The following is a 12,569-nucleotide window of genomic DNA, read 5'->3' as shown; positions in this document are numbered from 1 at the left end:
ATAAAAAATAAAAGTTACAACAGGGTAGAATGAGATATACAAAATATCGGTATTGAAACCGATCAGAATTTGATAAAAATTAAAAGTTACAACAGGGTAGAATGAGATATACAAAATTTCGGTCTTGAAACCGATCAGGGTTTGATAAAAAATAAAAGTTACAACAGAGTAGAATGAGATATACAAGATTACGGTATTGAAACCGATCAGGGTTTGATACAACAGAGTAGAATGAGATATACAAAATTTCAGTATTGAAACCGATCAGGGTTTGATAAAAAATAAAAGTTACAACAGGGTAGAATGAGATATACAAAATTTCGGTGTCTAAACCGATCAGGGTTTGATAAAAAATAAAAGTTTTAACAGAGTAGAATAAGATATACAAAATTTCGGTATTGAAACCGATCAGGGTTTGATAAAAAATAAAAGTTACAACAGGTCAGAATGAGATATACAAAATTTAGGTGTCTAAACCGATCGGAGTTTGATAAAAAATAAAAGTTACAACAGGGTAGAATGAGATATACAAAATATCGGTATTGAAACCGATCAGGGTTTGATACAAAATAAAAGTTCTAACAGGGTAGAATGAGATATACAAAATTTCGGTGTCTAAACCGATCAGGGTTTGATAAAAAATAAAAGTTACAACAGGTTAGAATGAGATATACAAAATTTCGGTATTGAAACCGATCAGGGTGTGATAAAAATTAAAAGTTACAACAGGGTAGAATGAGATATACAAAATTTCGGTCTTGAAACCGATCAGGGTTTGATAAAAAATAAAAGTTCTAATAGTGTAGAATGAGATATACAAAATTTCGGTATTGAAACCGATCAGGGTTTGATAAAAAATAAAAGTTACAACAGGATAGAATGAGATATACAAAATTTCGGTGTCTAAACCGATCAGGGTGTGATAAAAAGTAAAAGTTAGTCTTGATCATTAAAAATTCTAATTGGAAAAAATCCTAGTAAAAAATCTCATATCGATGGTGACAAGCAAGTGATAAAAATAGTAAAAATAAAAATAAAAATAAAAGAAATTAAATGAAAAACAAAGCCACTAACCTTTTGAAGATTTCTCAGCAACGACGACAAATTTAAATACATATAAATAGGATATTTCGACCGCATAAATAATAATATAACATAAATAACTCATCAATCAATTATAATATATGAAATGAACACATTGCTTATCACCGCATCCGCATAAATATCATCATGGGCTATGAAAATTATTTATTTTTTTAAGTAAGTTAAAACCCATAAGTTGAAAATAAAAGAAACCTACCTTTGCAGCATCTTCGCCCATTTATCTCTCTGCAATATTATAAATATCTGCAAATTCTGCATCTGCAACTCTCTGCAAAATGAAGTGATGTGGGCTCGAAGTGATAAGATCATATCAAAATCTGAAAATAATGAAAAATACAACGATGGATTTGTTTCAAAACGTTTAAAAATAACTATTAATTAATCCATTAGAATTTTATATTATTTTTAAGTCATATACAAAAGTCTATGATGGAATTATGTCATATTTTAATAAAATATATATAAAAATGATATGAAATAATTCCATTACATTACATTATTATTTTATATAACTTGAAATTATATAAAAAAATAATAAAGGTGTATAACTATTGAATAAATAATAATAGTAAATATTTAAATATAAAGCAGAAGTACTGGTTTGAACATAAATTAAAGTTAGCAACGGACGCCATCTTGTTTTGCAAAAGCGCCGCTAGATGGCTTGTCAATATTTTGCGAAAAAGTTGCAAATAATAAATAATAACAATATGCAATTTGATGAAAATGAATTCAATTTGTTAAATGAAAATGATTTATATTGGAATTATCGTAGCAAATACGATTGTAATGTTAAAAAAGCAATTCAAACTTTGGTCAATTGACAGCTGAGACGCCGTCAGGACCGAAGAATTTGTCGTTGCTTTTTAGAACAAAAAATACTTTACAGGCACAGTTTTTGAATGTACATCAATTTATTACATCAAAATTTATTGAATTTTCATCAATAATAGGTTGTGCAAACGGTTATATTGCTTAAATCAGGCAAAAACCACCGGTTGTTGTTATGGCCGCCATCTTGGATTTTTGAAAAGCAACAAAATTTAAATTGGAAAAAACACCAAAAATTACAATAAATATTGGGGAAAAGTGCAATAATATTAAACAATATGTATTAAATTTATCATAAATCTACAATTAAGCACGCCTAAAACATTTTTACAGATGTAAACACTGTTTACATATCTGTACCAAACGGCGTCAGTTGTTGTGCTAATAACTGTCAATAATATTATGGCCGCCATCTTGAATTTTTTAAAAACAACAAAATTTAAATTGCAAAAAAACGTAAAAATTTCAATAAATATTGAAGAAAGGTGCCATAATATTAAATAATATGTAGTAAATTTATAATAACTCAACAATTAAGCACGCCTAAGACATTTTTACAGATGTAAAGACTGTTTACATATCTGTACCAAACTGCGTCAATTGTTGTGCTAATAAAACATAATAATAGTACAAAATAATGAAAAGTAAAAGCTCTTACCTTCTATAAGTATATACTGCATACCGGAACACACTTAAAAAACACTACTTGGTTTCAAAATAATAATATTTACTATTCACTTTGATCAGTTGCACTGCACTACTGCGCGAGATGTTTACTGTTCGAGAGCTGACGCGCTAATGAGCCGCCCGCTAATTAGCACTCCTTTATATAGGCAGGTTGGAGGGTACTCGCGTAGTCGCTCACGCGACTGAAAGTGCCCCTGAGAGCAATCGGAACCCCGGTCTCAAATTTATGAATTATTAGGACTAAAATCAAATTTTATGGCAAAACATATTAAAAAACTAGTTAAAACATAATTACACACAATAATTAAGCACTATTCGCTGGGTAATTAAACATTCGTTGGGTAATTAAACATTACAACGGCCAGTTGTATGAATTCAAAGGATCAAAATAATAACAAACAATTTGAAATAAATTCGTTAAAACCGCACAATGACACTAAGTACAATTGATTAAAAATATTATGTCTGTCACAAAAAGTTTGTTTAAAACTTTTGTAAACCAAATTCTACACATTTTTTTCGCAAATTTGAGTTTATATAAATATATAACCACAAAATTTTTGTTATTCTTTCAGTTTGAAACGTCAAAATTAAATTTATCTTATCTGAAAGCTGTGAAGTTAGCCAAAATAGTAAGTGTGGAAAACATCAAAGATAAATAAACTTATATGGATCGTTCGTTTGTTTGTATCAAAATCGCAGGAGCCACTAAATTCTGATAACATGACAGATGATTTTGACGTTTAAAAAGCACCTACGCTCTGAAGTTGGCTCCGGGATAGAGCATAATCTGTCATTTCGTGGAATATTTAGACCAGCGTTCTTTTCTCATTTTTGTGTGGGTATAGCGTCGCGACGGTTTCGTTTCAATTAAGCGTTTTATTATATTTTCTGCTTTTTCTTTTCGTGTAATTAGAATTCTTTCGTTCTGTTGCTATTTCTAAATTTATTGTTTCTTTTTGTATTTGTTTATAACAGTTTTCTTCACATATTTCGGTTCTTTGTTTTTGTGCTCTGGATCGCTTCGCTTGCGTTGCTTTTTTGTCTAGTAAGCTTCTTATTATAATTAATGTTTATTTTTCATATTTCATTGTTACAATAAGTGTTTTTCTATTAAAGTTCAGTTCAAATCAGTTCTAAGGAAAATTTTATAGGTATGTAGTGCTTTTATATGTGTACATTGATCTTATTTATTATTGTGTTACATATAAATCATTTTTGTAGGTACACCATCAAGAAAAACCAGAATAAGATGTCCACTCCCTTCCTGCTCCTCTGTTTTTTCTAGGTACACTGGTCTATACGATCATATTGAGTTTTATCACAAGACTACAATTGAAGGTTTGAAGTCTTCTCTCTCATAATTTATAACCCTAATTACACAATTACCTACATTTTTGACTTTGTAGATTTTGAATTGTGGAAAGCGGACATAGAGCGGAAGCAGTTTTCGCATTATGTAAAATGCAATTCAGGATACAAATCTAAAACAGGTCATATACACATGATCAAAAACCCACTGTACGCTTGTTTTCTAAAACGAGCAACAAAACCGGATATGCTTGCCCATCAAGGATTAGTTGTACTATTAATCAAAATGGAACAGTTCATGTTGAATTTTGGAAGACACATGCGGGACACAATCAAGATATAAAATTTATTTCATTAGATAAGAGCCTGAAAGAACATATCAAAGATAAATTTTTCATTGACTTATATGTCAATCTTCAATTTTTTTACAGATCAAGTTATAGTAGGAGTTTCAGATGGCATTATTTTGAAAAATATTAGAAATGTACCGTATGAAGGACATTTACCATTAAGGGCATCAATAATTACCAGGAAAGATTTTCGAAACATAATGCAAAGCTGTGATACCATATCGTACATATCTAGACAAGAATGATAAAACCAGTGTTGAGAAATGGTTTGAGAACAATAAAACGAGCAGCATGGGTGATGAATGATATTGATTAATCTAAGCATATTTATGTGAATATATTTTCCGTGTGGTGAAAGATAGCATTTCTACAAAAAATACGGTTTTTCGGTTGTTGGAAGTTATATAACAAGGTTTCTGTCCATACTTCCATTTAAATTTTAAAATTCAGTTTTCATTCATTGTTTGGTTTAACTTTGGTTCGGCTAATCATTTCTTCAAAATGCAATTCTTTTCTCTTTTTTATGTTTAATTTCAATGTTTATTTATTCTATATTATTTATATTTATTCGATATTATTTATTACATGTTTCCTGTGACATGCTTTATATTGTAAATAGTATATGTATATATTTTGAATAAAAATATTTATTGAAATAGATGGTTTTAATCATGTTTCTTATTACCTATGTTAATCATTGTTAGAAAAAGTAATCAGATCACTTAAAGATAAAAATAGGCAAAAATATCGGACTGAACTTAAGTTTATTACATTACTATACATATGCTAGCCTTCATATATATATATATATATATATATATATATATATATATATGTTTAATTTGAGTTTAAACTCAAATTAAACATATATATCAACATCAAATTCAAGACTATTCAAAAAATATATATATATATATATATATATATATATATATATATATATAGTATTTCAATAAATACATTAGAATATAATAAATACCGATTAAAATGTAAGTATTAACTGTTAAAAATTGTGTTAATAATATTTATATAAGCATTTGGAATATTTTTCATAAATCTTTTCAGTCAAATGTCATGTCAGTTCAACCTCCATTTTTAGAAAAAATATATGAATAAATGAAATAAACAAAAAAAAAATAATGTGAAGGATAAAGTATTTGACCAATATGATTTCCTGTATTTAAAAGAGATCAGATTAAAGATTATTTATATTGTAAATAGAAACAATATTTTGAGTGTGGAATATATTGTTTAGTAAAACAGAAAATGAAATCAAAATCATGTTACAACTATAAAGATTTCTCAATTATTTGCAATTTCATTAACAGATTATTTATTCGCTCAACATGTCAATTATCATCTAGATTATCTAGAGTGTATATTTGATCAAAACTATTTTCGCGTTAACATTAAACTATATGATTATTGCCACGGGGAGTTAAATAAATAAATGAATATATATATATATATATATATATATATATGTATATATAATAAACCTTTTTTCCTTATCTATGCAATAAATAATAAACTTCTATTATATGTGAGAGCTATTTAAGTATTCAAGAATTCATGTTCCTCATTTAATTCATTTTCCGGGCTGCTTCTAAAATCATTGAAGAAGAATGAAGTCATATTTATTGTTATCAGACTCGATGTCTATAAAGTATTGCATAAAGATGTCGTTTATTAAATAAAACAAATCCTAGCATCATAACATATCCGACAACAAACAGACTTTTCAAAAATGGAGTTGAATCATGAATTTAGTCTGTATGTAGTTTATCAAAGGAACATCCTAGGACCTCTACCTCATATACCTTATATACACAACCATTTATGTCAATTAAAGTTAATTGAATGGTTTCTGGTAATTTGGTTGGTTACATCTGTGCCAAATGTAGTGCTACCCATAGATAAAAGACTGAAAATATATGTAAAACGTAAACAGAGTATAATTTATAAAGTACACGTACAAAGTGCTTTATGATTACAACCGTCACTAACTGTTATTATTTGTCTAAGCCCTACCTAGACTCTAGGAAAACCACTATTGCATATTGTACCAATCTTACCTAAGGAACCTTTTATGGTTATGTTATTATATTATCTTGGGTCATTAGAATTAGAATATAGTCTAGTGTTCTAAATTCGAATTCGAATCTGAACATAATACGATATTAACACTAGTGTTGTCCTAGACAATACAATGTCTAATGTAGGCTAGTGATTGTTACTGTCAAAACGTTCTTGTAAGCTCAAGCTCCTTCTTGTCACATTTACATGACAGAAAAACCTGTCATCATCGTCGCGTTTCCTTATCATGAAAGGTTGTACGTGAATACAAATATGCAAATAAAATCGTTCTTGTCTAATTAAATATGTGTATTTATAAACAAGTTTAAAATATGTGGACTTCGGTTTATACCTTATCAATGGCGATAATAATCGCGCGGTCATGAATAGTAACATATAATAAATATGAAAATATAAGATCATTATGTATATTTGTGAATAATTTATTCACTTTGTTTAATACAATTGGAATTAGTTTTACTCTACATCACATTTAAAAACACCTAAATTGTCCAAGATGAGTAATACAGCGCCCAATTATATGTTTGGAATTATGGGTGCCTGCGTTGTCGGAATAGTTGGTGCAGCAGGAATGTTTATATATGAAAAGGTTCTAGCTGAGAAGAAGCGTCGTATGTTATGTGAGTCTATTATTACCAAAATATGTCTATATAACTCAAGAAACTATTATTCCGTTATCTAAAAGTTTAGAGAGTTTTTTGCTATAATTCATTAGCTTCAAAATTGAACCAATAATAAAATAAAAATTGGAATGGTTTGATATTGATATACTAATAATATATCAAGATATAGACTTTTGAAATTACTTTTTTAGGCAAACAAGTAGATAGTCTCGATAAACGTTTAGAATCTCTGCAAGCAGAATTGGATGCTTTGCGTAAGCTACAGAAAGAAACGTAAGTGCTTAGATAAATGATCTAATTAATATTATGTAAGAAATATAACTAAACTAGTTATTAACTTCCCGTAGGGTAAGTTATTGTAATAGGCCGAAAATCGGAATTGAAATTTTTTACATTTCTCGACGTTTTGAAGGTTTCTGAACATTTTGGCATACCTCAGAAAAAATGGATGTGTGTGTGTGTGTGTATGTATGGATACAAATTTTCGCCCACGTTTTCGGGCGTACGGATCAACCGATTTGAATGGTTTAAAAAACATTCGATTCCTATTCATAGGGAAAAGAGCTGATTAGTTTTTGGCAAAGGCAGGTCCAGCCGTTTCGGAGGTACGGAACAAAGAATGCAGAAAATAGAAATCGACTTTTTGAGAGAACGGAGTATCCGATTTGAATGATCTAAAAAACATTCAATTAGTAATGATTGGGAGAAGTGTTTATTAGTTTTTGGAAAAGGCAGGCCCAGCCATTTCGAAGATACGGAATTGATTTTGGAAAAAAAAAATTTTTCCTTTTTTTTTTTAATTTTTTTTTTATTTTTTCTATATCGAAAATAATTCAGATTTTATTTTTAATTCTGACTATAGTTCTAATATACTTTACAAATAATTTCAACTTTGCAATTCAGTTTATATAATTCTTATAAATATTAGACAATGTTACAATATTTATAATAATCTATTTGAAAACATTCAGTATTCCTCGAACATTTTGTTACGGTACGGGAAGTTCCAGCAATTTGCCTTAAGGCACGATGCCATAATTGCCTCAAGACAGAATTCCACTTACAGCTAGTTTTCAAATTATTTTACAAACTACATATATGTAAAGTGTATATAAAACTCACTTATATTAAAAATGATTCCTAAAAATGTCTGGCAATCTGCGTTAAATGCATCAATATTTTGAGCAGATGGATGCAAATGCAAAGAGTAATATAATATATAAATATTAGCATAATTTAACAAATATAAATTAATTTAATTTCTAGATTTATATTCATACTTGCATTTTTTATATTTGTTTAACTATAAGCTCACATAAGGATATAACTAGTATAAATTAATGTAAATATTTATAAAGATAGTTTTATGAAGTACTTCAATTTTTTACTCGTAGAGCACAAAAAGAAGCAAACAAATCAAAACACAGGCGCAAAAGAATAAAACCTTTAGATGGATCAGTTAAAAGTACAAAATCTGAAACCGATTCTCCTGTGTTGTATAATTCAGATACAGATATGTATACCTCAGCTTTGTCAACAGATATGGACAATTCATCAGATGAATTTTATGATTTATCTACTGATACTGAAGATGAAAAAACTACTAGTGTGGTTGAGGTAAAATATATATATTTCGAATACATTTAATGAATGAAAGCAATGAAGTCAACTATATTCTGAAGTCTACACTTGTGTATATAAGGTCTTTAAATAAGAACATCTCAGTAACTTCATTTTAAACAATACTTTACCAAGTAACAATAATTAAAATAACATATTATTCTAGAATTAAATATGTACAAATTATGTGAGTGCTCTACTATTTGACTGATTTGAAAAATTTATCTTTTTTTTATACAATGATTGTTTATACATTTTTATATCATTTTTATAGGCTCTTGAAATAGTTGACAATACTCTTAAGGCAAGTCATAATAGTGAAGCAGATCTTAAATCTGTTTTAGTTAAATTAAATGAAACAACAAAACAATCTAATGAAAATGCAGAATTATACTGGAGACTAGCTAAAGTTTGTTATAGGCTCTCTATTTTGGCAACAGGACAAGAAAGAGAGGAATGGATAAGCAAAGGTTAGTAACATTAATCCAGAATTTTAATTTTGTTAGTTTAAAACTGTGTGTAAGTAATGATCATGTAATGATCATTTACATAGCTGTTGAACATAATTATTAGAAATATCAATCTATCAATAATAAATAATCAATGTAGATTGAGAAGCTTTTTCTTCAAGTATGAAAATTGTTAGTCCTGTAAGCAAAATCTTATTAACTATTATAATGTCTATCAAGTGAAAGACAGCAATCATTAGTACATGATATCAGATCGTCTGCAGCACAGGGTTACAGGTATATATATATATATATATATATATATATATATATATACTTATGATATAATTATATTTGTTATATAATTCAAGTCATTATTGCAGGGTTAATCAATGCTGAAAAAGCTTTAGAATTAAATGAAGCTAATTCAGAATGTCATAAATGGTATGCAATACTTATGGGCTCAAGAGTTGAATTTTTAGGTAGTAATAATTTTTAGATATGATTTTTGTTTTATGATAAAATAAACTAATCACAGAAATGTTTTACAAATCCATACAGGTATCAAAGATAAAATCGAAGAAGGTTTTGTGTTTAAGAAGCATGTTGAACGAGCTTTGGAATTAAATCCTAGTGATCCTTACTTATATCATTTACTTGGCAGATTTAAATATGAGGTAAATTTAAAACTATTAATCATAAATACTTATATCATTTACTTGGCAAATTTAAAAATGAGGTAAAATTTAAACTATCAGTCATAAATAAAAATTAGTTTTTTCAAATTTAAATGAATTCTTATATAGGTGTCTGGTTTAACATGGATAGAAAGAAAATTGGCATCTAGCTTGTTTGCTGAACCCCCCACATCTACTTATCCCGAAGCTATTGAAGATTTTAAAAAAGCAGAGGAACTTTCAATACTGCCTTCACGAGATAATAGGTAATATTAATTTTTCTCTTTCAAATTCAAAAGATCTGTTCAAAACAACATCAAAATTACACACTTGTTATGGTTAATTTTTTATTAACTAATTATTTTGCAAATAATATAATGTAAAGTTATGTAAGAGGCAAAAAATGCCTCTAGCATTTATAGCAATATTACATTCAAACCAGAAGATGTTATATTTATGTAAATTAAAGTGTATGGATCAGATTTTTACTTGACCTGTTTTTAGACAAATGTTTTTGAAATCCATTAGAGTATTCGTATTCATACACATTTTACATTTTAACATTTATTCACAACTTATGTTTGACCAGTATTTTCAACTGAATGTATTGTAAATAAGTGATGAAAGTTATATAGATTTTAAAATAATATAGCTTTTTCTTATACTTTTATTTCTACAAATTATAATTTTAGGTTTCTTCTTGCAAAATCATATATAGCTATCAGTGACTTTGAGAATGCAGCTAAATGGTTAAAACTAGCTAAAAGTACACAATCAGATGGCAGTGCTACAGTAAGTTTAAATATTTTGAAAATTAAATGTATATGAATAAAATATTTTATCTTCTCACTTTCTCACTTTCAGAGTAAGGTTAATGATGAAGAATTAGATCGCTTGCTGTCAAAATATAGCAATCTAGAAAATTCTATGGATTGAAGTTTGCATTCTATATCTTGCTCATATAGTATAAATTGCCTAATTCATAGCCCATAAATACTTTAGGATAATTAAGTATCGACTGAAACATAATTTATGTTAAAATAAGTTCAAATTGTTGACATAGAAGACATTAATTAAATCCAATAAATGTACATTATATATATATATATATATATATATATATATATATATATAAATAGATTTAGTAGTTAATTTTGATGTTGAGATATATGAGTAAGTTCTTTAAGGGCGATATATCAAACAAAGAAAAACAAAGATTTATAAAATAATATTTAATTCCATTTTTTGGAATTTGGAATTAAAGATTATTTTATAAATCTTTATTCTTTCTTTGTTTGATGTTTGACGCCCTTAAAGAACTTATTCATATATAATGTATATGTATACGGGTAAGATAGGTTCCAAATAATGATTTTATAATTGTATTTATATAAATTTATATAGGCATATAATTTGTTGTCAATGAAAGATTGTTAATATTGTTGTTAATTTAATTCAGTTAATAATAACAAATCTGTTGGTGAGCGGTGAAGAAAATGAAATTATAATATATAATATAATTGCATTTCGTAGTTTGTACAAATATTAAACCATTTAATATATATTTATTTAAAAATACAGATTGATCTTTCATTAATTTTATAATACAATTTTTCATACAAAGACATGTGGTGAAAAGGGTAAAAAACCACAACACTCTTGGATATCCATATATTGTCACAGATTTTCTAAAAGCAATATTTGACCCCAATTTTTGTTAAGATTCTTACATATATATTACAATTATAATTATTTTTATAAAAATTAAACTAAAAAATTTTGCAACTAAACTGAAAAACTATCAAAATACGCGAATTAAAATAGACTAAAATCAATATTACTTACTACTGTCGATTGTGATGAAAATTGTACAGTCTGTATAATGCTTGAAATTAAACATGAAAAGTGAATGACTGAAAAAAATAATGTTATGTTAAAGTAAATTAAGAACAAATATAGTTCAGAAAAATTTAAAAAGTTTTGTGCTTCAAATTGAAGTTTTGCCGTACCAAAAAATTTTAGACAATTATGTTGATACACATAGATACCTGTAGTCAGGATGAGCTATTTAATTTAAATCTTAAGCTATCTTTAACAAAGCTTTGGCCGTTTTATTTTTGTGAAATAATCAAAAATATATCTATCCATCAATCTTCTTTTATATCCTACCCATGGATTTTTAAACAAAGTTTTGGCCGTTTTATTTTTATAAAATGTTCAAAAATATCTATCCACGGATTTTTAAACAAAGTTTCGGACGTTTTATTTTTATCAAATATTCAAAGATATATAATAAGAAACGGCTTTTTTATATATTATAATAAGAAACATATTTAAAACTTACGCCAACTAAAACATAACTATAAAAAAATAGTTATGATCTCAGCAGATTTTTGCTTGGAACTTATCGAAAGAAAATGGTTAATGGTGCATGGGGTACATGCATATATAAAAGAAGACATAATTTTTTTTAAATGTGTTTTTTATATTTCGACAAGAACCGTAGTGTATCCCTAGGTATGAGCAGATATAAGTGTTTGAGTTTGAGTTAAAGCGCCTTTATTTAAATTTATTTACATCGCGATTGCCAATTAGGTAATACTATTACTCGCGATATATTCTGGTAATACTAATTTCATGTTTGAAACTAAAATGGCGTCAGTCTCCATTATTTTGTCGAATTATTTGTGCAAAATAAATGTAAATATGATGTTTTTTAAATAACACATGAATAATTTCGAATGTCATTCGAATAATATTACTCAGTGATACTTCAGAGTGATTTTATGAATTATTTTGGTTGATAAACTGTCTTTCGTA

General features: G+C 27.3%; 1 protein-coding gene and 1 long non-coding RNA gene across 2 annotated transcripts; both read left to right on the top strand.

Moving 5' to 3' along the window:
• Window positions 1–3,867: 3,867 nt before the first annotated feature.
• On the top strand, window positions 3,868–4,107 carry LOC113386827. The gene is made up of 2 exons (XR_003368017.1): window positions 3,868–3,963; window positions 4,032–4,107. It is a non-coding gene; the product is annotated as an uncharacterized LOC113386827 (long non-coding RNA).
• A 2,520-nt stretch (window positions 4,108–6,627) lies between these two features.
• Window positions 6,628–10,809, top strand: LOC113385346 (regulator of microtubule dynamics protein 3-like). The gene is made up of 9 exons (XM_026623188.1): window positions 6,628–7,000; window positions 7,195–7,276; window positions 8,398–8,620; window positions 8,898–9,093; window positions 9,456–9,554; window positions 9,634–9,749; window positions 9,879–10,015; window positions 10,442–10,541; window positions 10,614–10,809. Exons 1-9 carry the CDS (start codon window positions 6,877–6,879, stop codon window positions 10,683–10,685), a joined length of 1,149 nt encoding a protein of 382 aa, XP_026478973.1. The 5' UTR covers window positions 6,628–6,876; the 3' UTR covers window positions 10,686–10,809.
• The last annotated feature ends 1,760 nt before the right edge of the window (window positions 10,810–12,569 follow it).

Source organism: Ctenocephalides felis, unplaced genomic scaffold (genome assembly GCF_003426905.1).
Source record: "Ctenocephalides felis isolate EL2017-DRISC unplaced genomic scaffold, ASM342690v1 CF-g0.4_SCAFFOLD_03571, whole genome shotgun sequence".
Lineage (NCBI taxonomy): Eukaryota > Metazoa > Arthropoda > Insecta > Siphonaptera > Pulicidae > Ctenocephalides > Ctenocephalides felis.
The sequence above is the reverse complement of the archived record's forward strand: the minus strand, read 5'-3'. Positions and strand labels throughout refer to the sequence as shown.

What these genes read in the sequence shown, in the direction of transcription:
- LOC113385346 (XM_026623188.1), top strand. Translation starts at nt 6,877, where the DNA reads ATGAGTAATACAGCGCCCAATTATATGTTTGGAATTATGGGTGCCTGC. An exon ending in AGAGGAATGGATAAGCAAAG is followed by an intron (nt 9,094 to 9,455) that starts GTTAGTAACATT and finishes TCATTATTGCAG; the next exon opens with GGTTAATCAATGCTGAAAAA. An exon ending in AATCAGATGGCAGTGCTACA is followed by an intron (nt 10,542 to 10,613) that starts GTAAGTTTAAAT and finishes TCTCACTTTCAG; the next exon opens with AGTAAGGTTAATGATGAAGA.